This window comes from Physella acuta, unplaced genomic scaffold (assembly GCF_028476545.2).
Source record: "Physella acuta isolate Inbredline_101_S28 unplaced genomic scaffold, ASM2847654v3 ptg000937l, whole genome shotgun sequence".
Classification (NCBI taxonomy): domain Eukaryota; kingdom Metazoa; phylum Mollusca; class Gastropoda; family Physidae; genus Physella; species Physella acuta.
In genome coordinates, this window is record NW_026732454.1 from 158862 (window position 1) to 183644 (window position 24783).

At 33.5% G+C, this 24783-nt stretch overlaps 2 protein-coding genes across 4 annotated transcripts; one reads left to right on the forward strand and one right to left on the reverse strand.

Moving 5' to 3' along the window:
• The first annotated feature begins 232 nt into the window (after nucleotides 1–232).
• LOC131953682 (splicing factor U2AF 26 kDa subunit) lies at nucleotides 233–5295 on the forward strand. Its single transcript, XM_059316994.1, has 7 exons — nucleotides 233–383; nucleotides 1773–1860; nucleotides 2067–2133; nucleotides 3050–3126; nucleotides 3527–3732; nucleotides 3833–3937; nucleotides 4048–5295. Exons 1-7 carry the CDS (start codon nucleotides 340–342, stop codon nucleotides 4160–4162), a joined length of 702 nt encoding a protein of 233 aa, XP_059172977.1. The 5' UTR covers nucleotides 233–339; the 3' UTR covers nucleotides 4163–5295.
• On the reverse strand, nucleotides 4733–19934 carry LOC131953679 (contactin-2). 3 transcript variants are annotated; one of them, XM_059316988.1, is made up of 22 exons: nucleotides 19880–19934; nucleotides 19572–19706; nucleotides 16573–16682; nucleotides 15852–16187; nucleotides 15252–15424; nucleotides 14477–14636; nucleotides 12733–12889; nucleotides 12489–12625; nucleotides 12225–12342; nucleotides 11602–11810; nucleotides 11090–11237; nucleotides 10735–10928; nucleotides 10465–10598; nucleotides 10168–10342; nucleotides 9823–9939; nucleotides 9274–9331; nucleotides 9074–9153; nucleotides 8832–8895; nucleotides 8546–8583; nucleotides 8181–8261; nucleotides 7990–8057; nucleotides 4733–7391 (listed from the first exon to the last, which is right to left on the reverse strand). In XM_059316988.1, exons 3-22 carry the CDS (start codon nucleotides 16625–16627, stop codon nucleotides 7119–7121), a joined length of 2775 nt encoding a protein of 924 aa, XP_059172971.1. In that variant the 5' UTR covers nucleotides 16628–16682; nucleotides 19572–19706; nucleotides 19880–19934; the 3' UTR covers nucleotides 4733–7118. The 3 variants fall into 3 exon arrangements, with proteins under 3 accessions (XP_059172971.1, XP_059172972.1, XP_059172973.1); XM_059316989.1 differs by having other exon boundaries at nucleotides 19572–19703; nucleotides 19880–19920; XM_059316990.1 differs by lacking the exon at nucleotides 19880–19934 and having other exon boundaries at nucleotides 9274–9313; nucleotides 19572–19790.
• Nucleotides 19935–24783: the final 4849 nt, after the last annotated feature.

The following is a 24783-nucleotide window of genomic DNA, read 5'->3' on the forward strand; positions in this document are numbered from 1 at the left end:
TAAACTATACTTCCGGATCGTTGTAACTTGTTAACCATGACAACTTTAACGAATCGAACTCACATTATAGTCCAAATATTTATCCGAGCTTCAAAACTTATTCATTTGTTTTAATAATAATATATCTAATTAAAATGGGGAAAAAATTGGAGAAATATTTCTTTGGCTTCAATATAGATATACTAATGAATGCAACATATTTGTTAGTTTTAAAACTTCGATTACAGGAAGAAATCGATATACATTCGCCCAGCAGCGACCGAAACGTAATCCAACCGAGCTGCGTAACCAACTTTCTACCCTTGCATTTAACACTCTAGGCTACAATTCTCAAACAAAATGGCTGAATATCTCGCCTCTATTTTCGGAACAGAAAAAGACAAGTAAGTACTTATTACCTTAAAGGTTAACATCGCATTTCGTTTAAAATCTAGTCTAGATCTAATATAGTTAGGAAGATCTAGATTTTAGATAAATCTGACATAACAAAATCAAATGGTTTGCTTAGGACTTGACTACTTGACTTAGGACTTTGAGTAGGACTGAGAGTAGACTAGTCTAGATTCTAGATCTAGATCTAGAGTATCACAGCATAAATAAACTCATAAACTATAAAATAAAAAGTATAGATCCTAAGTAGATCTAGTAATTATTAAAATATTAATTGGCCGATTCTAGTCGGAATAAGATACGCATGCGCAATGGAGAGAAACTACGACTTAGCGGCGATGTTTTCGATGGTACTGCGCATGCGTGTGTTTACAACCGCAGAACCCTAATACCAACCCTAATCCTATCCTTAACCCTATCCCTAATCCTATCCTTGGCTTAACCCTATCCCTAATCCTATCCCTAACCCTAGCCCTAATCCTATCCCTAACCCTAGCCCTAATCCTATCCCTAACCCTATCCCTAATCCTACCCCTAACCCTCATTCTAGCCCTAACCCTAGCCATAGGTCACTGCGCATGCGCAGAACTATCTTTTGCCGCAAAATCTTATTCCGAGTAGACACTTCGTTATTAATTAAGTACTATTCTAGAGGAGGGGGGGTCGTCCATAAATGACGCCACAATCCTAGAAGGGAGGGGAGGGGGGTCCGAAATTTTGTGACAGTCACAGTCCAGTGTGTGATGAGGCAAGGGGTTCATTAAAATAATTAAAGTAATGTTAGAAAACGAGTTTGGGTCATTATTTGGCATTTTAGAAAAAGGTTTCAATAAATTGTAATAGGAATTGATTAAAATACTCTGTCATGTTGACAGAGTTTTTGGAAAAATGTCGATGTTTTAAGAAAAATTCAAACTGCTATTTTGAGGGGGTTTGTAAGCTTATGTGTGACATCATTTTAAGGGGGGGGGGGGGTCTGGCTTTTTGTGGCAATGTGTGTGTGGGGGGGAGGGGGATAAATTCCTCAAAAAAGAGTGATGTCATTTATGGATGACCCCTTGTGTCTTCAGACTTTAGTTAGTAATAGTATTAGTTAGGCCTTGCCTTTACGGCTTGTTGGTGTGCCTTAGCTTAGGCCCACTACACTTAACTCTTGACTTACACAATACTACTAGATTCTAGATCTAGATTCTACTAGACTTACTAGACTAGTACTTAGTACTACACATCACATGAAGAAGTTCTTCATTTGATTTTGAAGCTACATCATTTTAAATGATGTAGATTCTAAATTAATCTACATCATATGACATTTAGTCACATTTAGATCTAGATTCTAATTCATTTATTTATATTTAGTCATTCAATTTTAATAATTTCAGAGTGAACTGTTCTTTTTATTTTAAAATTGGAGCTTGCAGACATGGTGATAGATGTTCTCGCTTACACAATCGACCAACATTTAGTCAGGTATTGTTGTTTTCTTTTTAAGTTAAGGCCTAGGTCTAATTAATAATTGTTTTTAAAAATAATAATTTTCATAACAATGTTAGTATGTTAGACCTGCTTCGCATTGGTGATCTGTTAAGTAATAAAAGCACATAAAACCATACACATAGAAACTTTTTATTTTATTTTAGCTTCACTGTTAATTTAACCTGTTTTATTTTTTCTAGACCATTTTGCTGCAGAACTTGTACTTGAATCCACAGAATGCAGCACTTACTGCTGATGGTTCACACAGTAAGTACACCTTGCTGTTTCTGCACCAGTATAAACCACTAAGAAAACATACAAAGCACATATATTTTAGTTTATATTTAATGAATGCGTTTTAAGTAAGGTGATAACAAATTCCTTTTAGTGCTTCACGAAAAGAGCATTAAAATATTTCTTATAACTTTATTTTATACTATTAACTGTTTAAACTTTTTCAAAGACTGATGCCACCTTTTATCTGCTTTTTCTTTGTTTCACAGAGGAGCTTCATAAAGAAATGGCTTTGTCATGTTTTTTGTTTGTTAAAAGGTAGCTTGTTCAAGAAAAGTACAAACTTGTACAAACTTTTTGCTGCCATCCTCAAATACTTGTCAGCTTCTTAGTTTAAAAATGAATTTGTTCTCCTCGGTATAGCTTCAACTTGTTTGGAAGCTGGTTTTAAAAAATATCTGGTGAAATTCTTTTACTTTTCTTGCCCTCATAGTCCACTTAGAAATGACAATTCTCTTGAATTCTTTTTTTCCAGATGTTTTGCAGGTTCAATTACAAAAATACATCCCTTCTTTAGCAATTTAATTTTACTCTTTTATTCACAGCAATGAATTTCAATACCAAAGCATTCATTCGTTGAATGATTATGTGAGGTGATCATTCCATCGTTTTATGAAAAAAAATGTTTTTGTTTTTATTTTTAAGCCACAGTTGAATGAGTGTAGTCTTTGGTCCAATCTACTCGAGATATAAGGTGATTTGAAAAAGTAATTTTAATGAAGGTGTAATAAAACTTTAAAAAATTTAATTTAATATGTGACTCTATGACGTGTAAGCTGGGTGTGCTTTGCCACATAGAGAACCATACATTTTGATAAAAACTTTGTCCTGCGGCTTAAATAAGAATGTTTTCTTTGTTTTAATTTGCTCTTTTTGTTTATTTTCTTAGTTATGGTGGATGATGTCGAAGCACAACAAGAATATGATGCTTTCTTTGAAGAAGTTTTTACTGAATTGGAGGATAAGGTTGATTTTAAAATTAATCTATTTTATTTAGGCATTTTTATATTCTGACATTATATTATATAATATCCTGTTTAACTACAAGAAGACTCATGGTGTTGCCACTTAATGAAAACTGGGACACTTTGTTGCAAGGCTAAACATAGAGCTTGATAGTTAAGCGACTTTGTTGTCAATTATCTACTCTTGACAACAAGTGTTAGGGCAAAAATTTTCAGCAGTTATACATTTCTGTTAACAAAAGACCGAACTAAAGTATTCCATTGATGTCGAAAAGTGGAATAATTGCAAAAAATATGTATTTCCTGTTGAAATGATTAATACTTATACTAATTGATTTTATCAGTACATTTTGTCATTAGTGAAAAAACAACTAATTATTGTATTGTTTTTATTATGTTAGTATGGAGAAATTGAAGAGATGAATGTCTGTGACAACCTGGGTGACCACCTTGTTGGAAATGTCTACGTCAAGTTTCGCAGAGAAGAAGATGCTGAGAAAGCAGTGGCTGAACTAAACAACCGTTGGTTTAACGGCAGACCAATCCACTGTGAGTTGTCTCCAGTGACAGACTTCAGAGAGGCGTGTTGTCGTCAGTATGAAATGGGGTGAGCTGTTGCTTATGTCTGAAATTATTTGTTAGGAACCGTTTTAAATATTTAAAACATTACCATAAGTACACAAATAATAAATTCTTGCTGTCTTTAGGGAATGTACTAGAGGTGGTTTCTGCAACTTCATGCATCTGAAGCCAATATCAAGAGAATTAAGAAGGGAACTTTATGGAAGAGGCCGCAGACGAAGTAGTAAGAAGTATGTTGCTATTTATAAAAATTTTGAACAAAAAATTTTTTATTACTTGATTTAAAAGTATTGCTATGATAACAAGACTCATGAATGCATTTTCTTTCTTGACTGTTTAGATCTAGATCAAGATCACCTCCAACAAGCAACAGTCGTCGTAGATCTCGCTCTCGTAGCCGGGATCGTCGAGATAGGAGACGATCTCGATCACGGGACAGACACGGACGATTTTAATCAAATAAAAACAGAGTTGATTGAAAATTGTACTTTTGGTAATTTTAAATTGTTTTGGTTTGGTTTTTAAATTTAGAAATTTAAAAATGAGTAAAATGTACAAAGCATCTAATGCAGAGGTGAATGTTTCTTATTGATCTATTATACATTAGTAAAATATTTTTTTATTTTTATTATTGTATAATTGTTACTTAAAACTTACTATGATCAACTAAAATTTGTTTGATATACGAATTTTTAAAAATAAGGGACCAGGACTTTATAAAAAAATCCTGAATAATTGACTGAAGCGTTAAATTACAATCCCTGACTCTACGCATAGTCAAATTTGTTTAAAACTCAATTGTTCTAGGTGTAAACTTATACCTACCAACTGGTGCGGTTTGCTTTATTCAGAAGTGAACCATAATTTCAAATGTTTTTCTTTTCATAAATAAATTTGTATTGTGCTGATCGCCTTTTCTGTTTTTCATATCAGAAGTATAAAATACATGTTTATTGAAATTAAAAGTTTAGTTTGTTTGTATACAAATAACTAACCAGTCATCCAAAGATTAAATATTCAAGCTATTGATTTAAAAATACATTTTATTATATACAAACTTGTAACCCTGTACTGTAATCAAGACAAACATCATTTATTCAGAAGCAAAATCTTGGATAATCACAACAGTTGCTAACATTCAATTTGATTTGTGTGTTTCCTAAGATTTTAACAACATAATGTAAATAGTTTTTAAGACAACATGACAAACAAGTAAAAAATAGTCTTGTACTGGCAGTATGAAAAATGGTTTTAGTACAAGAATTTACTGATGAGATTCAAATGTGTGAAAAAAAAATTTAAAATCTGAGCAGTGTTTTTTTTTTACAATGAGGAATGCTAAATAATAACCAATTTGTGACACTAAAGTAATCTGTATTTTACTTGCTAAAATGTTTTGATTTGAGTGAACATCATATTAGTTAGATACTGCCGGTTATATCAGTTTAAGATTGATTTTAAAAGGTACTTCAAGAACTTGAAAGTAACTACGCAAAATAGAGTGAAAACCATAAATCAGATTGCCTCTGTTGCTTTAAACTATTTTCAATATTTTAAATAAATTGTTAAATTTTATTTTTTAAATATATTAGTGTATAAGAATAAAGAATGGTATTCTGATAATACAAAACCATCTAATCCCATGATTGATAACAAGGTTTTCTGTTTAAACATTCATTGATAGAAATGATTCACAGTATGTACAGTAAATGACTACAGGTAACGAGTTTTACTTAGTTGGAACACCATTCAAGCGTACATAAACTCATGACTGACCATATTTAGTACAATAACAAAAAGCACTACAAAATTCTGGTAGCAAAAAATTAAACTCAAACTGGAATATGCATTAATACTACTTTAACATGAAACATTAAAATTATTTAGTACTGATTAGATTTTAAAATCCTTGTGGTTTTTAAATCTAAAAATTGCTTTCTTAATTTTTTTTTCGAGTTTTGAAAAATTAATTTAGAAAAAAGTTTGTTGAACACCTGCATTTACAAAAAGCAAGTTACATTGGAGGAGAAAACTGTAAATGAGGGATACATTTTTACAGGTGGCTAAAGTAAAAGTTATAGGTCCAAAGTTATAATAGGGGTTATTTTTAACATTTTTAAATTGATTTTTTTTCTTCTGTGTTTATGCTATTTTAAGTCTAAAGGAAGACCAAATATGAATGGAAATATGTGTCAAATTGATTGACAAGGGCTTGTAAAATAAAAAGGGAATGAAAATTGAAGTAAAGAGAAGCCTCTGCTTTGTGCTTTCCAGCCAGCAAAAAAAAGGCTACGGCAAATCTACTGTCTTGGATGGTTGTCCATATGGAATGTTTCAAGTTCAACAGGTCATAAAGCTTTGAAATAAAATGTTTCCTGCCTTAAGTATTTGGAGTGTAATAGCAATGGGTTAACAAAGTATTTACAAATACATTGATGCCAATTTGGCAAATAAAACAAAGAGAATGTACATCATTTGGAAATTTCTAACTTCAAAATATATTTTGGACTTTCTGGCACATTTTTCTAAGTTGATCACAATTTAAGTATTTAAAGGCACGATTGTTTTAAAAAATTTTTTTTTTACAAAAATATGGCTTGTAAATGCATAGAGATTTCACAGTCTATCAGTTACTTCTAGATCCTATGGCTTATTTTTTAAAAGAAAAAATAGATCAAAAGGCAAAGAAATATATAAACATTTGATATGTACATTGATTTCTATACAGTTTGAAAAATCACAACCAAATTCATTCAAAATATAAGATACTGGGAAAATGAGTTGATTTAATATAAAAGATAATTTAGAATAATTAAAAAGAATTTTTTTTAAAAATACATACATTTGTTTAGTTTTTAAAAAAGTAAATGCTATTATAAAATATCATGGAAAAGCAGACATTAAAAGTCGTAGGGGAAAATGTAGGTACTGAAAAAAAGCAATTTAATTTGAGCTGGGAACAGCTGAGTTTTTTTTAAAACAACTGTATGGGGAAATTGGTTAATTTAATTAAAAACTGCAAATTTTCAACATCACCACAATGCAATTAAAAACTTATCTCTTCATGTAAAAACAACAATAATAAAAGCAGTACAAATTCAAGACACTAGCACGTAAGTTAGAACCTCGCCTCAAGACACTGGGATACAGTAGTTCTAAATGGTCTATTAAAATAAATACTTCTGACATGCTAAATACTGGACTATACAGAGCTGAATGTCAGTTTTAAGTATCAGGAATGTTTCATCAGTATGTGAACTGTACTCACTATTTGTGAACCGTACTCACAATTTTTGTACCATACTTACAATTTGTGTACCATACTTACAATTTGTGTACCATACTCAGTGTGTGTACTGTCCTCACAGGAATAAAACAACAGATTGTTCCTAACAGAATCCTTAAAGGTCTTTACACAGCCGTTCCCATGGCAGGTGGCATGTAAGGGCCTTTAGTGTCATCCCCATCTCCATCTGCACCACCATCCTTCACAGCTACCTCGTTCTCATAAATATCTTCCTGGGACCTAGATCTCTCCAGCTGCTGTCTCAGCTCTTCTGTCTTAGTGAAGTCGATGTCGCTGTAGTTCAATTTCTCTTCCTTCTTGGCTGGCTTTTTGCTCTTTTTTATCTTTGGTTTGCCACCTTTGAACTCCACTTCTGTGTAGTTGAGTTGTTCTTTTTTCTGAAATTTTTTACAACAAAAAGAGAAAAACTATAATATTTATTCAAGATATCTTTTACACAACAGCAACAAAAATCTGGATTACATGTGATAGACTACTTGAGTTCTCAGTAAGATTTAAACTCAAATGAGTATCCAACTGTCAAGGGTAGTACAATAAGCTTGGCATAGTGGTGACCATTCATGACCTCTATAAACCAAAGAAACTAATGTGTCACTTTAAACAGTGCTATGTTTGCAATTGATGTTATCAGATACTAGGTTTTTGTTTTACAATTTCTTCCTGCACCATCACAAGAACACAGCAGTACATACACATCACATACTGAAACAGCAATTTACAAATGAATTTTTTTTTCCAATACTGATGATGAAAACCAAATGTCTCTAGTTCCTAGATTTGAATAAACACCATGTAAGCTCAATAACTCATGTCTATTTGAGTTCAGTTTATACTATATTTAAAAAGAGTTCAGTTTATACTATATTTAAAAAGAGCTCAGTTAATAGACCTACTGTACTTACAAAGAGTTCAATCTCAAAGGCAATAGCCAGCACTACTTATCAGTACTTTGAATTTAAAATAAAGAGCTCAAACCTTTTTATTCTCTGGTGCAGGCCTACTTTCATGGTCTGGGTTGATTTCCTTGGTAAACATATGGTTCTCTGAAACAAAATGTTAAATTTTCCTTTAACTAATTGAAGTTATGTAAGTAGCTATAATTGTCAGTTAAGTACACTACAATATGATCAGTTAGGCTTTTTTAAAATTAAGGTGTTTTTTTGTACCATAGTCTGGTCTTAGTGGCTCTGTGTTGATGTAGTCATTGTCTATGGGATCTGCATCAAAGCTTTCATCACTTTCATCATCTGGAACATTACAAAGTTTTAAATGGGCATTAACTTTTTAGCATTTTTGTGGTGTTAAAAACTACTTTAAAATTGTTGTTTTTCTGTTTTTATAAAACAATTGCAATAATACATCCCTTGTAAACAACACTTTACTGGAGTTTAAAATAAAAATACCAAATATTTTGGTGAATAAATTGTAAGTAAAAATTCCAAATTACTTTTTACATACAATGATTAAAAAGATCTGAAACAAAAAATTTAATTTGAAAAGGATTTCTGAAGAGGAGCTTGAAACAACTTACCATTGTGCCTGGTAGGATAATAATTTTTTGGCTTGTTTCTGAAACATTTGAAGTCACTTTAAATATAAGTAATATGTGAAGATTCACATAAATGAAAATGAATTTAAACATTTTACATAAAATGATTATATACATTTATATAAAAAGGTTCCCAGAAAAATACGCAATCGGAAAACTGTGCATTGGAAAACTAATTTGTTACTTCAGACCTTTTTATTTAATAATGGTAAGATAAATTATTTTGATAGCACATAATTTTAACAAAAAAACAACAACAAACACTAACCTTTGGAATATATTTTTTCCTTTATAAATGGGATTTCTCTTGGGTGATGCATCCAAATTTCTGGCTAAAAAAATAGCATTATATTAATTTTTAATTCTTATATAGTACTCTAAATGAAAGTAGAATGTTTTTCTGGTTTTATAAATGTGATAATAAATCACTATAATGTTAATAATAATTGTACAAAATGTATACAAGCCTAGCATTTGAATCTATAGTATTTTACTTGTAAATCAACTAACCTGCTCCATTTGTATCCCTTCTTTTTCCCTTTTTAATACTGTTGATAAGTGAGGTAACTCTTTCTGACATCATGGGTTTACTTTAGGTATAAACAAGATGTTAACATGTAATGTAAATGTTACTTTCTGATTTGGGTACATATTAAGTTACAAAAAAATGAAGGGAATATATAGTTTTAAGAAGCATTTTGGTAACTCACCTACTCTCTGTAGTTGTATTGGCAGTTGTCTTCTCTTTTCCTGAAAATAGGAAGTACACTAAATATTCTAAATTATGTGGTTGTCATTTTTAACTTCTAAGGTGCAAAATAATACTTTCTACTTTGCATTTTTATATTACCATTTTATTATTATTAAGCAAAAAAAAAAATTTTTTTTTTTAGTCTAGTACATTTTTGCTTCATTTCATCACAAACATAATTTGGTGTTAAATGTTATGAAGTTAAAACATGTTAACTGCTGTCATCAGGTTTTTTATTCTACTTTAAAAAAAATCCTTATAACTGCTTGTCTGTAACTTTTTCTAACCTGATGGTCAAACAGGTTAATGAAACAGATTTTACCTGTTTCTACAACCATGGCATAAGTAGATTGTGTGGTCAGCACCATGTCCCGACAACTTTGTATCAGGAGCTCATCAAAGCTAACTAGGTTAATACCTTCTCAGGGATAATGTTAAAAGCATTGTTTGCTGTGCTAGGATTTTAAGCAAAATAGTTTATTTAAAATTAAGCTTAAAACCAACTTACTAAATTTCTTTCTCAAAACTAGGAGGTAGAGGACAAGAAAAATGATGACAATAAGGGTCAGAACTCCAAAAACAACACCAACAATAGCTCCAGCAGACAAGGGCTCATCAGGGGCAGCTGTTGAAAAAAAACATAATCACAAAAGAATTAACAAAACGATAAACTAGCTTAAATGATAATCTTATAATGATTATCACCTAATTGCAGTCCAATATTGTAACAAGGACACTGACCATTGCTGTCTAATATTTAAGTGGCAGAAATTGACCACTGTTTATTTTATTCCTGCCCTATGAAAGAAAGTAATGACAATTCACCTTCCGACTTTCCTATAAGATAACAAACCTGTAGTTTTAATCCGCAGTGGCTCAGATTCAGCCTGTCCTAACACATTGATGGCCACAACTTTCATTTCATACTCTGTACTTGCAGACAGAGATTTCACTATTGCCTCATTCCAGACTTCTAGCACCGTCATTGGTTTAATGTTTTCCACAGCAACACTCCATTCACCATCCATCTAAAAAAATTTAATTTAACAATTTATAAATATTTCAATTGTATCATACCCAATATAAATAAAGAGTACAGCAGCAAAGTGAATCATTAATGAAATTTAAATGTTAAATTGACAAAACATACTTTGCTAGAGTATGGCCGATAATGTACAGAGAATGTTTGCTTTTCTCCTCCATCAAAGCCAGAGATCCAGAAAATTTTCACAGAATCATGTTTTACATCAACACTTGTTATATTGGTGACAACATGTGGTGGACCTTTAAGTATTAAAAAAATAGTCAACTAAATCTATTTGCAGTTACAAATATAGTAAAACTTCATGGCATGTATGAAAGATAATTAAAATTATTCAGATTAGTTACATGGATCTAATTAGCTTAATTAACATCTTACCCCTAGGACTGATAACAAACTTTAAATCTCTTTTAAATTCACTAGATTCAAAAGTTACTGTAAACTCCCTGTCCATATCAGTTTGATCTAACTTTCTGCGGCTAAAAAATGTGAACTTTGTCATATAGGGTTTTCCATCATATTTGCTTTCTTTAGTAAACTCGACGTCCTCTGGAATTTTTTCCTGTCTTTTACTGTAAGAAATGTTATCAAAATTGATGTATGTCAGTTTCTTCCCTTGCTGTTTTTTAATCATAAGAGCTTTATTCAATTTTAATTAGAGAATTAAGCTATATGTTTATAATTAAGTAAATTAACCAGGACTAAATAACTTTTAAAATAAAACCAAACTTACCTTCCTTTGACGTCAGATACAACCCTTTGAACAGTTGGTTCTGGGAAACCTCTGATCACAAAAGAAAAACTGAGAGATTTGGGGATTTCCCAAACATAATTTGGTTTTAGTTCTAGGTCTGGGTAAACACTGGAACTGGTTGGTGGACCTAATTTGAAAGAAAATTATCAATAATTTCAATACACTTTTGACAAACACTGTTTAGAAATCAAACTTAATCAACACCATATTGTTAGTCTTTGTAACCATATCAATTTTAATGCTGTAGCTAAGTATCTCTTAATTTTAGACCAAATAATAATGTGTCAGTTAATACAACCAAACACAGTAAAACTTGTACAGACAAAAAATTAAAAATAGGGAATTAAAACTCCAGAAACATTATTACAATATAATTATATACAACTCAAAGTATGACTACATGTGTTTAGCAGTTGAACTAGAAAATCTGAGTGCAGGTTGCATATTTAAACAAGATGCAATTACTAATTTTTCAGACTGGTAGTACTCACACATGACAGACAACTCCATCCTGCCCTCAACTTGTGTCAAAGAGTTACTTCCCTCACATCTGTACACACCACTGTTCTCACACCTGAGATCATTTATTTTTGCTTTACTGGTGTAGAGTTGCTCTAGTATACCTGAACTGGCTGTGTTCAATTGAGGAATGGAGTTGAGTTCAAACACAATTATTTCTTCATCATTAGGAAGAAACCATCTACAGAGGAAAACAGCTTGTTAGTGACTAATGCTTATATTGAGGTAACACAGTAGCTTAAATATTAAGGGTCAAGAAGGAACAGAGCCCATGATTTTCAATTTTCTTTTTAAGATTTTAAAAATAATTATTTTGATATCAATCTATTAATCACAAAAAAACTGACAAATGATGTAAGTAGGGCCCTACATAATAAAAATTTAAATTAAAATATTTTTTTAAAATTAGCTTTTTAGTTAATTCTGATGTACATGTATTCATGATCAGATGTATAATTTGACAATCAACACAAAAATTATCTTTTTAAATATTGTACATTTTAAATAAAGTAATACAATAAATCAAACAGTCATTCTATCAAACACATTTGTATGTCGTAAATAAATACAAAAAACATTGCTAAAAATATCAAACCTAATATGCGGTTTTGGGTTAGCATCAAATGTGCATTGTAGAACAGCTGCTTCTCTTTCCACAATTTTATCACTGCTTATTTGTTTGTCATTTATACTTATACGAGGAGACTCCAGGTCTGAAACACAAAATGTATTTGATAATCAAAATGGATGTGCAAAAATGGTGATGTTTTTATATCAATTTAAAAAAAAAAACTACACTATTTAAAAATAAAATACAAGATCATAATATAAACTCTTTAAAAAATGTAAAGCAACTTACACTGAACATTAAGATTGAAATCTTTTTGAACTGACCCATGAGGGTTTGTCCCCATGCACCTATAGACTCCATGACTGGACCGACTCACTCCTAATGTCAAAACTTTAGTGTCTGCTAGTGATGGCATGGGATCAAAGCTTAAAAAAAACATGGAAGTTTATTAAAAAAAAGGACAATTTTCAACTTATAGTTGATGTACAGGTCACAATATTATTATATTTATTAAAAACTCTGTTAAATGTACCTTGTTTTGCCGTGGGCTTTAAATAACCACTTGACCTCACAAACAGGATAACAAGAAATATCACAAGTATAACTGATTTGGTCTCCAATATTTTTAGAAATCTGGCCATCGCTGGAAACCGCTGGTGTTATTGTCATATCAGCTAGAAGGGGCTTATCTAGAAATTAAACAAAACAAACATACCGAAAATTATTGTTTACGATTAACTTTAAAGCATGGACAGTTGCTTAGAACAAGAAAGAGGTTTTTGATCTATTAAAGCCAACAACATAAGAGGATGTAAAGAAAGAGCACAGTTAAAAAGTCTTCAAATAAATTTCACATTAGTAGTCTTCTAGCCGATTTCAATTTCCCTAATTTGTAGTTTTTCTTTTCATAATGTTTTGAAGAATTGTGTGCATATGTGGTTAACATTTTGCTAACATTTAATTGTCCTTGGGAATTAAAAGATTTTGCATAGTTCACGCTTGCTGAAAGATAAACTTGACAGAGGTGATGAAAATTTAACCCTTTGAGCCCGCCAGGCCGGTAAACCGGCTTCAACATTAGGCATATATGTCCGAAAAGCCGGTTTTCCGGCCTGATGATCTAGCGTCATTTTCCTAGCGGCCGGTATACCGTCTAATTAAATATAATTAGTGGAAGACTAAAACTGCGCATATGTCTTTTGAGTGCGAGTGAAAGTGAAAGTGTTTCCATTTCGTAGCAATACAACTACTTATTGATTCGGATGAAGAAGATAATATTCCTAGTCTATATTGTGATGATAGTGGCGTTGAATTTGAGACTGAACACAGTGACATTGAAATTGACAGTGATAATGAAACTGTTCAAGTACGTTCTGATGCACGTGGTGTCAAGGACAAAGACTTGCCGAAACAAAAAAAAATGTTTACTGGTGCAAAACATGCGAATTTTTTTCTTTGCATCGGGTCCGGCAGTGATCACTGTTTTGAAAGTTATCACACAAAAGTGGACCTCTGGCGTTGAACTAGTATGGCCAGGTATCAACAATAACAAAACAATTACTAAATGTAAATTGGTTTCTTCTATGTTCTATCAAAACAATAATGATGTGTTTGTTTTATATACATTGTTCTGTTCAAACATTGTAAAAAAAAAAAGAATTTCAGAATCTTGCTGCATTGTTGTTTGATCCTGAGTCTGGATACCAAATTTGGCTTGATTATCTCAAACGGTTCAAAAGTTATAGGCAAAATTAGAAGCAGATAAGTAAAAATTGGTTTGGGCCTGGGAGCTCAGGAAATGGGAGAAATTAGGTCAGGGAGGCCAGGGCTCAAAGGGTTAAGAACAAAACTAAAGCACTTAATTCTAACACAAAGAATCAACACAGTGAAGACTTTTTGTGATCAGCAAAAACTACACCAAACCTAAGAAAGTAATGCATAGCAAGCGTTGACAAAACTCCTCTCAACATGCACCCAAGAGAAGAGTCTGCCAAATAAGAATCTATAACAGACCTGCCAAATTAGAATCTTTAACAGGTCTGCCAAATTAGAAATCTCTAACAGTTGCATGAAACAAGCATACCTCACAGTTTCAAAATTTGAAGGATTACAAAAACTAAAATTGGTGGGCTAATGAACTAAGTGAACAGATGCGTTTGCTTATTAGATATTGGTTGGTTAAAAATATTACTGAAAAAAATGGGAAACTTTACTTGAATTTACAATTATACATCAAACAAAATTTGTACAAGAAATAATGCAAAAAAAATACCCACATTCTGGAATCACTTCATAAACATTGCTTGTAGCTGACTCAAGAAGTTTTTCCTTAGGGAAGTCAATAGTTCCATCAGCAGACTTGCATGAAAATTTTTGGCCTTTATCTGTTCGCTGGACAGAACTGAGTTCTAATTCATTCTTAGCATTAATGTTGATCTGCAAAGGGAAAAAAATTGGAAGATATTTTCTAAAATCAATAGTTTAAATGAACAATAAATTAAATAAGTCCAAACTAAGTTAGTGGCCTAACGCCATCTCAAATGATAAATTACTAGGTGAGATGGAAATGGAAGCAGTTTCCAAAGTGATTGAAAAAAGAAGATGGCGATGGATGGGGGACGTCCTAAGAATGAATCCAGAATGAATTCCAGAAGGAATGTGCTAAGCTTGACCCCTCAAGGAAAAAGAAAGCAAGGATGGTCAAGGGAGATGTGGAGGCACAAAGCTGGGAAGCAGCTGACAGAGGCAGGACTGTCATGGGGGACTGCCAGGAAAATAGCAGGTGACCGACAAAAGTGGAGAGAGCTTTCTGTGGCAGCCCCATATATCTTGGGAACAAAAAGGAAAAGATATGATAATGATAATTTAAATTAAAGTAAGCACTATATTTGACATATTGAAACATGAACATGATAAACATAGTCAAAGAATAAGATTCTGTAATTGTTTTTAAAGAAACAAAAACTTACTTTATTTGCTTTAAATCAGCATTTAATTATTATAGGTTTTATGTAAAATAATTTTGATTTTAGTTAAATAATTATAACTTACTCTAGGTTTAGATCCTGAAACTAGGTAAACTCCATTTTGGTCCATCCACCAAACCAGAGTGGGAAGACCATGGTCAGGGGGTAGAGTCAATGAGTTTGTTGTACAAGAGAGTTTAAGTGTTTCACCTTCCAGTGGGCTGGACAATACTGTAATCACTGGGGGATTGGGTTTACCTAGGAGGAATGAAATAATTTATATACTTTAGTGACATCGATCTCATAAATGGGAACAAAAGCTTAACAACTGTTAAATAAGGAAAATAATTTGTAGTATTAGTAATATCTGGATGTCATTATGATAATATAAATCATACTATGATGTACATCTTTTTAAGGAAATATTTCATGTAACATTGTATGTGGGGTCCACTCAGGAATGGATCATACATTGAATAAATAACAATCAGCTATGGACTACTAATCAGCAACTTTGCCATAATTATTAATCACATTTATATTATGTGACCAGCATATAGGGCTCTTAATATCTATTAGTTGACATCACAAGAGTTATGTTATCCAAAAGAATTAGCTTCAAAAGTATACCTAAGGATACATGATGTAAACTGAGGAAATACATAAATACACAATGTATACTCACGTAAGACAATCAGCATCTGCCCACAGTTATCCAGAGAAATATCACTTGAGCCCTGAAAACATTTATAGTTGCCAGCATCTTGAGCTCTCACAGATTTTATATTGATATCCACTTTCCTTTCTGACTTTATCACTGTCACAATAGTGTCATTGGGTTTGCTTGGTTTAAAAGCCCAAGTACTTGGAAACAGATAAACAACAGTACCAACAGTTAAGTTATTTGTGATGGTAATTAGAACAGCATCATTTGCTTGCTGTGTATTGGGTATGATAATTGTCAGCTTGGCACCTACATTTTCTAAAGATGTTACAGCAGGCTGTATCTGGGATGAGACATCTGGAATATAAACAAAACATTTAAAATTTATAATCTTGAAAATGTAACATGTACAGAAATTGCTAGAAATGCTGAGATCAATTATTTAATAATGGGAGTAATAAAAACTTATACTTGCAGTCCAACTATAAATCAAAACACTTTTCTGCTTTTAAAAACTCATTAACACGAAAGAATGATGTTAAAAATTAAAAACAACTGTACAACTCTGTACATTGTTGTATTTTCTTAATAGTACAGTTGTTATAAATACAATTTAAATTAAAAAGTAGGGGCTTCACTTTGAGACAACACAACCAACCAAATAAGATTAGAGTAACTAAATTGAATCAAAAGAAACAGTTGAATCAATAAGATTTGCAGTAAGAGACTAAAAATAATTTACCTTGAACACTAAGACACAATACAACAGACCAAATCAGGAATAAATGTATGCACATCCTTGTCAACTTTGTGTAAACAGCGTCATATGAATATTTTGTTTTTCTTTAAAACCTGTGAAAATATAAAATACCTTATATTTTTACATTGTTTATTTAAATAATATTTTCTATTTTCAGAGCAGGGGGGTTGAAGAATACTGTAATATATATCTCATTTACATTAAGTAGGTACAAAAATTACATGCAGCCAGGCATCTTTAACCTGAATCATTGAAATATGTACAATAATTAACCACAATATGTTAAATTTGGTGGTTTAATATATTTTTTCTGTAAGTGTAGCACTTGTTTTGTTTAACATAGAAACATTTCACTATCTGTGTAAAAATATTCAAGTACTTAAGTGGTTTGAAGTAAGTTAAAATCTTAGCCACCACTTAAGTTAGTTGAATTGGGTTTTTTTATTCTTGAGTTTTACATGAATTATTTAGGTGCTCATAAAAATTACATCCTTTTGTAAGGTTTAGGCAGAGTTAAGAACAATTAAAGCCTAAGCTTGCACACAGAGGCGTAGCGACCATTCTCTGCGCCTGGGGACAAACTTTCGATTCGCACCCCCCTCAAACTTTTGATTTACACACCCCCCTCAAACTTTCAATTTGTTTTTTCCAACCCATTTTGGCGCCCCCTAAGGTCGGCGCCCGGGGACATGTGTCGCCCCCCCCCCCCCCCTGCCACGCCTCTGCTTGCACATCTAGGATGTTGACATGAATCATAAATCTAAGTACTTTTGTTAGTCTGTAGTTCATAATATTCCAGTATACCTAAAGATATAATTGTAAACAAATCAACAGGAAAGTTTTACAGGGAAGGGGAAGAAAAAATAAAGAAAAAAATAATAAATAAATGTACGTATACTCTGTGAAAAACCTATATGTAAAGGACCATGACTTGTGTGTTTAGTAATCAGCATATACCCGGCATTGCCCGGGTTTAGGAAATATATTACTTTTTTAATTAACCCTAATCAACAAACGCAAATGCAAACAAAAACCCAATCACAAACACAGAGAAAACACAAACAAAAAAGCAAACGAAAACAAACCCAGATCCAAACGCAAACCAAACCACAAACCTAAACAAAACACAAACATAAACGCAAAGTGCTCACAGTCTAGCCTGGATGCCAAATCGCACCATGCTGGGGCGCCGGCGGAACCGCCTGCTTCAGCTAGTAAATGACTATGGTACCCCAACTTATTCATAGTCTTTTGCACTCACTTAAACATACGTAGGCACCATAGCAAACACTGGAAGTCCCGGGGTGCCAAATAGCACCATGTCAGGGCGCCGGAGGACACCCGGATTTGATTAAAGTTAAAGACTATAGTAACCTTTCTTATCCATAAACTATCACACTCATAGCACTCAAAGGATAGCCCGTGGCATCAAACCCTGCCGGTTTGCCACTAACGAACAGATATCCTTGTGAGGTAACTAACGCAATCGGTTTTATTACTAACTGAATTAACCTCACTGCAACTACCATTTGTATTTATCTATTTAACTAGTAGGCCTGTTATCTCTACTATTTAGCCAACACAAAACTCTCCACTGGTCTATATTCCTACAAAATGTCTCAGGCTGACCTAAATTTGATAGGGTCAGATTTATTCAAGTAATTTTAAAATTGAAATAGTTCTTTAGTCATATAGGCCAAGGCCTGGCCTAGGCATAGTGAGTAGGGAAGGGTAACAGACAGACACTTTTTAAAATCCTGTTAATATAGCCAATGCCAATATAATAACATATGGCCAAGGCTATAATAATAATTAATAGTAAGAGCCCTACTACAACTACTTATTAGGTTACCAGATGAAAGTAGTCAGTAACTAGAATCTACCGCTTGAACTGGCACTTGTTGAATTAGTAAATAAATAATTGTATGGATTTTGGTAAAAAAAAAAAAATCATCATATAAACATAAAAAATTATATAAAATTTATATTAGAGCTCAACTTATATGAAAACAAAACAAAAAAGATTTTCTTTCTAGCTCAAATAGTTTTTTAGTGTATTTTTTATGAGGGGTGAAATCCCTTTTTTTTTGCGTTGCCCATTTGTAGTATGTCATGGTATACCTGAATAAATAGAGCATAGTTATTTTACTTGCAGTTGTATTTTATTCATATTTGTAGAGTTTAGCTAGAATGATATATAGGGCTATATGTTGTTGAATTGAATAAAAATAATACAGAAAGTATATTTTTGTGTTGGCTTCCTTCCACAACCCTAAAAAATTGTGTGCTGTGCAAGTATGAAAATGTTTCTAAAGTAATGTTTTATATAAATAAATTGAATGAAAGAACTACATAGAAGTCAGAAATCTAAAGTAAACCACCTGAGCACTTTACTTTAATGTGCATACAAGTTATAACTGCCTGATTATTTTTGGCAGGTGAAGTAGAGTCCATCTTTAAACCATTTTGTTTTAAGGCACAATTTATTAAGGGAACTGAAATTAGTAATAATTTTTAATTAGGTCAATTGAATTTTATTTAAAACTATAAAATTAACATGGATGAGTCAAAGAAAGTTGAAAGAGTACCCAATCCTGCAATACAGGTCACTAATCTGAAATCTGAGAAATCTTACTAGAATCTAGATCTAGATCTAGATTCTAGTTCTAGTCTAGATCTAGATGTCTAGATAAAAAATATTAGTTTATAGTTTATAATAGTATAAATAAGTATAGGCCCTACTATTAATAAATACAAATAGGCCTATAAATTTTTTATAGATCTAGTAGTAGTAGGCCTACTACTAGATTTAACTAGATCTAGATCTAGATCTAGATCTAGTAGGCTATAACTATAACTATAAAAAGTAAAAAGGCCTTTTAACTAGAAATCTAATAACTAGATCTAGACTCTAGCCCTAGCTAGAATCTAGATCTCTAATAACTAGATCTAAGTTAAATAAGTTTATTCTAGATTTTTACCTGGTAAAACTGGTAAACAAGTTAGTAATCCGCTGAACAACCCTCTTTTCAAATGACAGTCATAGGTAGGCTACTTCCTCAAACAAGAAGAGTGACAAACACAAAGTTAGGTTTGTAAGTTTTCGTGACCACCTGCTTGAAATTTTTTAAAAGAAGTTTCGTGTAAAAAGAGTGCTATTTTTCACAACGAAAATAGGATGCATTAAGTTACTAATAACTACTAATTTAGACCACTAGAATCACATACTAGACTAAGCAGGACATATAAAAAAAGTAGTTTTAAAAAAGTTAAATAATTAATTAGATACCTAGCTAAAGTAATAGCGGCAAATCAATGATAGGCCCTAGGTGTTTCTATCTTTTGCGTTGTGGGTGTGGGGTTATTTTTAGCATATGGGAATTTAGTTGTTTTTTTTTTGTCAACACAACAAAGACATCTAGATCTAGATTCTAGATCTAGCAATTAGTTACAGTAATAGACTATAGACCGTTACAAATTATTATAATCAGCATTGCTGGCCTAATTTTTAAAAAAAATGGCTTGTGCTGCATTATAGATGTACATTGTGTTTAGGCCTAAACAATAATTTCTGATCAATATTATCTAAAGATCCTAGAGCTAGACAATGTTCCAATGTTAATCATGTTCAGTGTTTCTTCCAGACCTTTTTCTCCGGGGGGGGGGGGGGGGGAGGGGAACTTGAAATTTTCATTCCGTTCGGGGGGGGGGGGATAGACTTTCTTCGGGGGGGGGGGGGTGGAGAACAAAAGCAATATACCAAATCCAGTGACTAAAATAATCACTAAAATTATATTGTTCCTGTTAAATTATTTTGACCCTCCCAATAACAAATCATTAGAATTTTTTTTTGATTTGAGGATGGCCACTTAGATATTAAATATTATAATTTGAAGATTAAACAATTAAATTACATCCGGGTTGACTTAAGAGCACGTGTCTGTCATTGGTCCGGGAATTTTGACTACTCACATGTAGCCTACTTGTCAAATATCCTGTAAGGGAAGTTTAACTACGTGGGCCATTAGTAGTTACTTCTGCTCAGTAAGCTATTCTTACTTCTCATATCCGTACAAAATAATCGGCGGATGGGGGGTGGCGGCGGACACTGGTAAAAGTATATAGGCCTATTTTCTTTATAAATTCATGGGGGGGGGGGGGGGGGGGGGAGGGGTGAACGGCGATGCCCCAGAGGCGTAGCAATCCTTCCCGGCGCGCGGGGACAAACTTTCGATTTGCACCCCCTCAAGCTTTCGATTTGCAACCCCCTCAAATTTTCGATTTGCACCCCCCTCAACCTTTCAATTTATTTTTCCAACCCATTTCGGCGCCCCCTAAGGTCGGTGCCCGGGGACATGTGTCCCCCGCCCCCCCCCCCCCGCTACGCCTCTGCGATGCCCCCTTCCTCCCTGATGTTGAGATGTCTGAAAGAAACTGTATGATTTATATTGTATATGCTGCTGGATATGGAATATAAATAATGAGTGTCACCAGCATTGTCCAAGCCGTTGAAATGCAGCTCCAAGGTTTGTTTGTTCAGATGAGTGTTTTTATAAACCAACCTAAGGCGAGTAAGGAAAGGAATGTTTTCATACTCCGTCGCGTTTGCACAAAATACATGATAAAGGCCTACTGTGATTGGAATTTGAAACAGTTGACTCTTGTTTAGAAATTATATCGTTTTCAAAACATCCAGTAGCTTAGATATCACACATGTTTTCAAATCGGTAACATCAATGCAGGGGCGTAGCGAGGGGGGGGGGGCGGGGGGTGCGGACCGCACCGGGTGACACCATTTAGGGGGGTGACACCAAGGCAAAAAATAGCAAAATATATAGAGAAAAACTCGAGGGGGGGGGGGTGCAAATCGAAAACTTGAGGGGGGGGGGGTGCAAATCGAAAGTTTGAGGGGGGGGGGGTGTTAAATCGAAAGTTTGAAAGTTTGTCCCTGGGAAGGGTCTCTATGCCTCTGGGGGGGTGACACCATTAAGTGCCGCACCGGGTGACACCCGACCTCGCTACGCCACTGCATCAATGCATAATATCTGTTCAAATCTAATGCACATTAAAGTGTGTGTCGTCAGATGTAGGTCTATCTCTCGATCATTCATATAGGCTGTCAGAAATGTAGTCATATTAATACAAAAATATTTGTCGAATTTCGATTTCCGACAAATTACTACTAATAGATTATAATACGTTTCACGTCAGTTGCTTTGCGGAACTTTTATTTTAAAGATGTAGATTCTAGAAATTGCTAGCCCAATGATCGACCTTCCCGGCATCTCGTAACATACAGACATTTGGCACTTGCTGAAAAAAATAATTTCTAGCAGTTTTGTATTCATTCTCCTATTAACATAATTATCTGTCCCGTAGTTTCGACAGTACGTGCGTCTCAAGTGTTCTTTCCCTCCATTCCTTTCCGTACTTTAGCATCTGCCGTGTCTCCCACCTCCCCCCACCCCAAGGTTAACCCCACCCATTCTCTGATGATATCTTCTCATCTTTTCTCCCGCCGGATATTTTTTTTTTGCTCCTATATGTAAAGCTTTTTAATATGTGTAACTTTACTTATTTAGCACCATTAATTAAAATAAAATGGTATCAATAATGTGTGAATCGTAAGCCGGCTCATTGAAACCAAAAAACTCTCACTCTCATGTCATCACCCCACTCCCATAGACATAAACAATTGCTGATTTGCTATAGTTATTAACAGTGTTCGAGGCATCCTTTCGGCGGAGGGGTGGGGGGAGGGGGGTAGAGGGAACTGTACCCCACATTGAGAACGTCCATGACAGATCCCCCCTCTATCATGACATAGGCAAATATTACTTTTAAATAGAAAATATATACTTTAACCAGTGTGCGCTTCCTGCCTTCCTCCTCCCCATGTTTTAAATGCCCCCCCCCCCCACCGAGTGAAATGTTTTAAAGAAATGCTGGTTATTAGTGGTTCTCATATTAACTAGTTTACTTGTTGTTAGCTTCAGGAACTAGCCCATGACTTTTATCTAGTCCCTATCAGAGTTTATCATCTCTTTCTCCGCTCCCCCTAGAACAGTGGTTCCTAAACTTTTTCGAGTGGCGACCCCCTTTTATAAAAAGTAAGTGACCCGCGACCCCCATAGAATTAAAAAGCCGACATTAGTATGGAAATTAATAAGCACTAAAATAAAATTTTCTAGGAGACTTTAATATGAACTACTCTTGATAACTGTTTTAATACGATGCATGCTATTTACTAAACATTCACTGTTAAGTTTTTGTTAACGCCAACCTATGTCATTATCATTTATTATCAACATTCAATTTATTTCTTAATTTTGTTTTTAAATCGGAGAATAGTGATGAAAATCTATTCTAGAAAAGTCAATAAATTTTACGTTTGGGTATGAATGGTGAATGTTACGCCAAAATTGTGCCTGCAGTTTTTCATCTTACGCGGAATCATTATGCAAATCAAAGAATTCATCTTGTAATTCATTTGGGAATGCTGGCAACATCAAGGGAAGAAGAGAATGGGTAATGCGTCAATGCAGATTCTTCTTCTTTCAGCTCAGAGAAACAGCGCCGCAGTTCGGTTTCAAGAGATTCAAGATGCCAGAAATCTCTTCTTTCAAAATTTTAATTATCCCACAATCAGATTTATGTACCACACTGCAGAGTTTCTCAAATGTTCAATATTTCCGAGATTTATTTTCTTCGCCAATTTTGCAGCTTTGATAAAAATGCCCCGAGATTATCATGGAAGGTGATAATATTCGTTAATTTTCCCTGAGCTTCAGATTAAGCTTATTTTGATGTTCAAACACATCTGCTAGGTATGATACTCTCTCCAACTACTCTATGTCGTTTTAAGTATACCAAAAGTTTTGTTTCCTTTGCACTTCCAAGAACAATTTGATTTCAGATTTCAATTCACGATTCACAACATTTCGTTTGACAGCCAGCGTACTGTAGTGTAGAAAAGCAAAACCTCGTGATTTATATTAATGTCGTTGCTCAGTTTTTTTAAGGCTCCAGATTTAATATAATTTACAACTTTTACTAGCAATGGAGTCGGAAGCGCCTTGATGGCGAGTGCATACAGGTGAATCATGCAGTGTTTAGGGAGCTAAATCTTTTCTGTTTTCTGAAAGCCCTATTTTGACTTAAACATAGAATGCGCACCATCCGTACGAATCCCCACAGCCGTTTTAACCCATTTTAATCATCGAGTTTCAAAAAACGTATTTATTTTCTCCATGCTAGCTTCACAAAATAGCAACTCATCTTTGCTATCATCTGAATGAATATAGAAAAAGGCAAGCAACTGCGAACACGAACTCAGTCTGTTGATTCATCAACTTGAAGAGTAAACAATGTTGAAAGCTTAATTTCATTAAAAATTGTTATTTAACATCTACGGACATGTCTGCTATAAGCCGCTGAATAGTATTATTTGTTGCATCTTTACTGCACTGGAATCCCCAAAAATTAACTTCTCCTATTATGTTCTTTTTTTTGCTTAGCATATTCTATCACGACTTCATTTGATGCTTGCACTAATGCTGTGTTTCCTTGAAGAAAACTTTGTGTTCGATCAAGTCTCTGACGTTTGCAACTAACTTCACGCGGACGAGAGAACTCCTTATCTTTTTTTGTTCCGAATTACTCGTCTCAAATGACGTTTTAGTTTTGAAGATTTCATAAATTCATGACTGAGAACAACTTTGTACAGTACGCATTGTTTCTTTTCTATTCCAATTCCAGTTATGCTAGTAAAGCCGAATTTCAGATATTCTTCTAAATATTTATGTTTTGTTTCTTATTGCTAAGATTTAGAATACCAGTTGGCGACCCCCCTGAAAGCCCTTCGCGACCCCTAGGGGGGTTGCGACCCCCAGTTTGGGAACCCGTGCCCAAGAATAAATTTTAAAAAATCATTTATATGGATAATATATATATTTTAACCACTGTCGCCCCCCCCCCCCCCCCAAAAAAAATAAATAAAAATTAAATAAAAAATAAAATAAAATAGTGCAAATGAAGAAACACAGTGTACTTTATTCCGTTAGTTTTTTTCACAAATATTTTCATCTATTTAAAAGAAATTATTTGAAATGAACTAATATCAATTACATAAAACAGTGCATATATCACTAGCCCTTGGACTTGCTCTTAAAAGACATACCCCTCCCCCACCTA

What these genes read in the sequence shown, in the direction of transcription:
- LOC131953682 (XM_059316994.1), top strand. Translation starts at nt 340, where the DNA reads ATGGCTGAATATCTCGCCTCTATTTTCGGAACAGAAAAAGACAA. An exon ending in ATCGACCAACATTTAGTCAG is followed by an intron (nt 1,861 to 2,066) that starts GTATTGTTGTTT and finishes TATTTTTTCTAG; the next exon opens with ACCATTTTGCTGCAGAACTT. An exon ending in TGTCGTCAGTATGAAATGGG is followed by an intron (nt 3,733 to 3,832) that starts GTGAGCTGTTGC and finishes TGCTGTCTTTAG; the next exon opens with GGAATGTACTAGAGGTGGTT.
- LOC131953679 (XM_059316988.1), bottom strand. Translation starts at nt 16,627, where the DNA reads ATGTGCATACATTTATTCCTGATTTGGTCTGTTGTATTGTGTCTTAGT. An exon ending in GTATCTGACGTCAAAGGAAG is followed by an intron (nt 10,929 to 11,089) that starts GTAAGTTTGGTT and finishes CATTTCTTACAG; the next exon opens with TAAAAGACAGGAAAAAATTC. An exon ending in AATACAACTACAGAGAGTAG is followed by an intron (nt 9,154 to 9,273) that starts GTGAGTTACCAA and finishes TTATACCTAAAG; the next exon opens with TAAACCCATGATGTCAGAAA.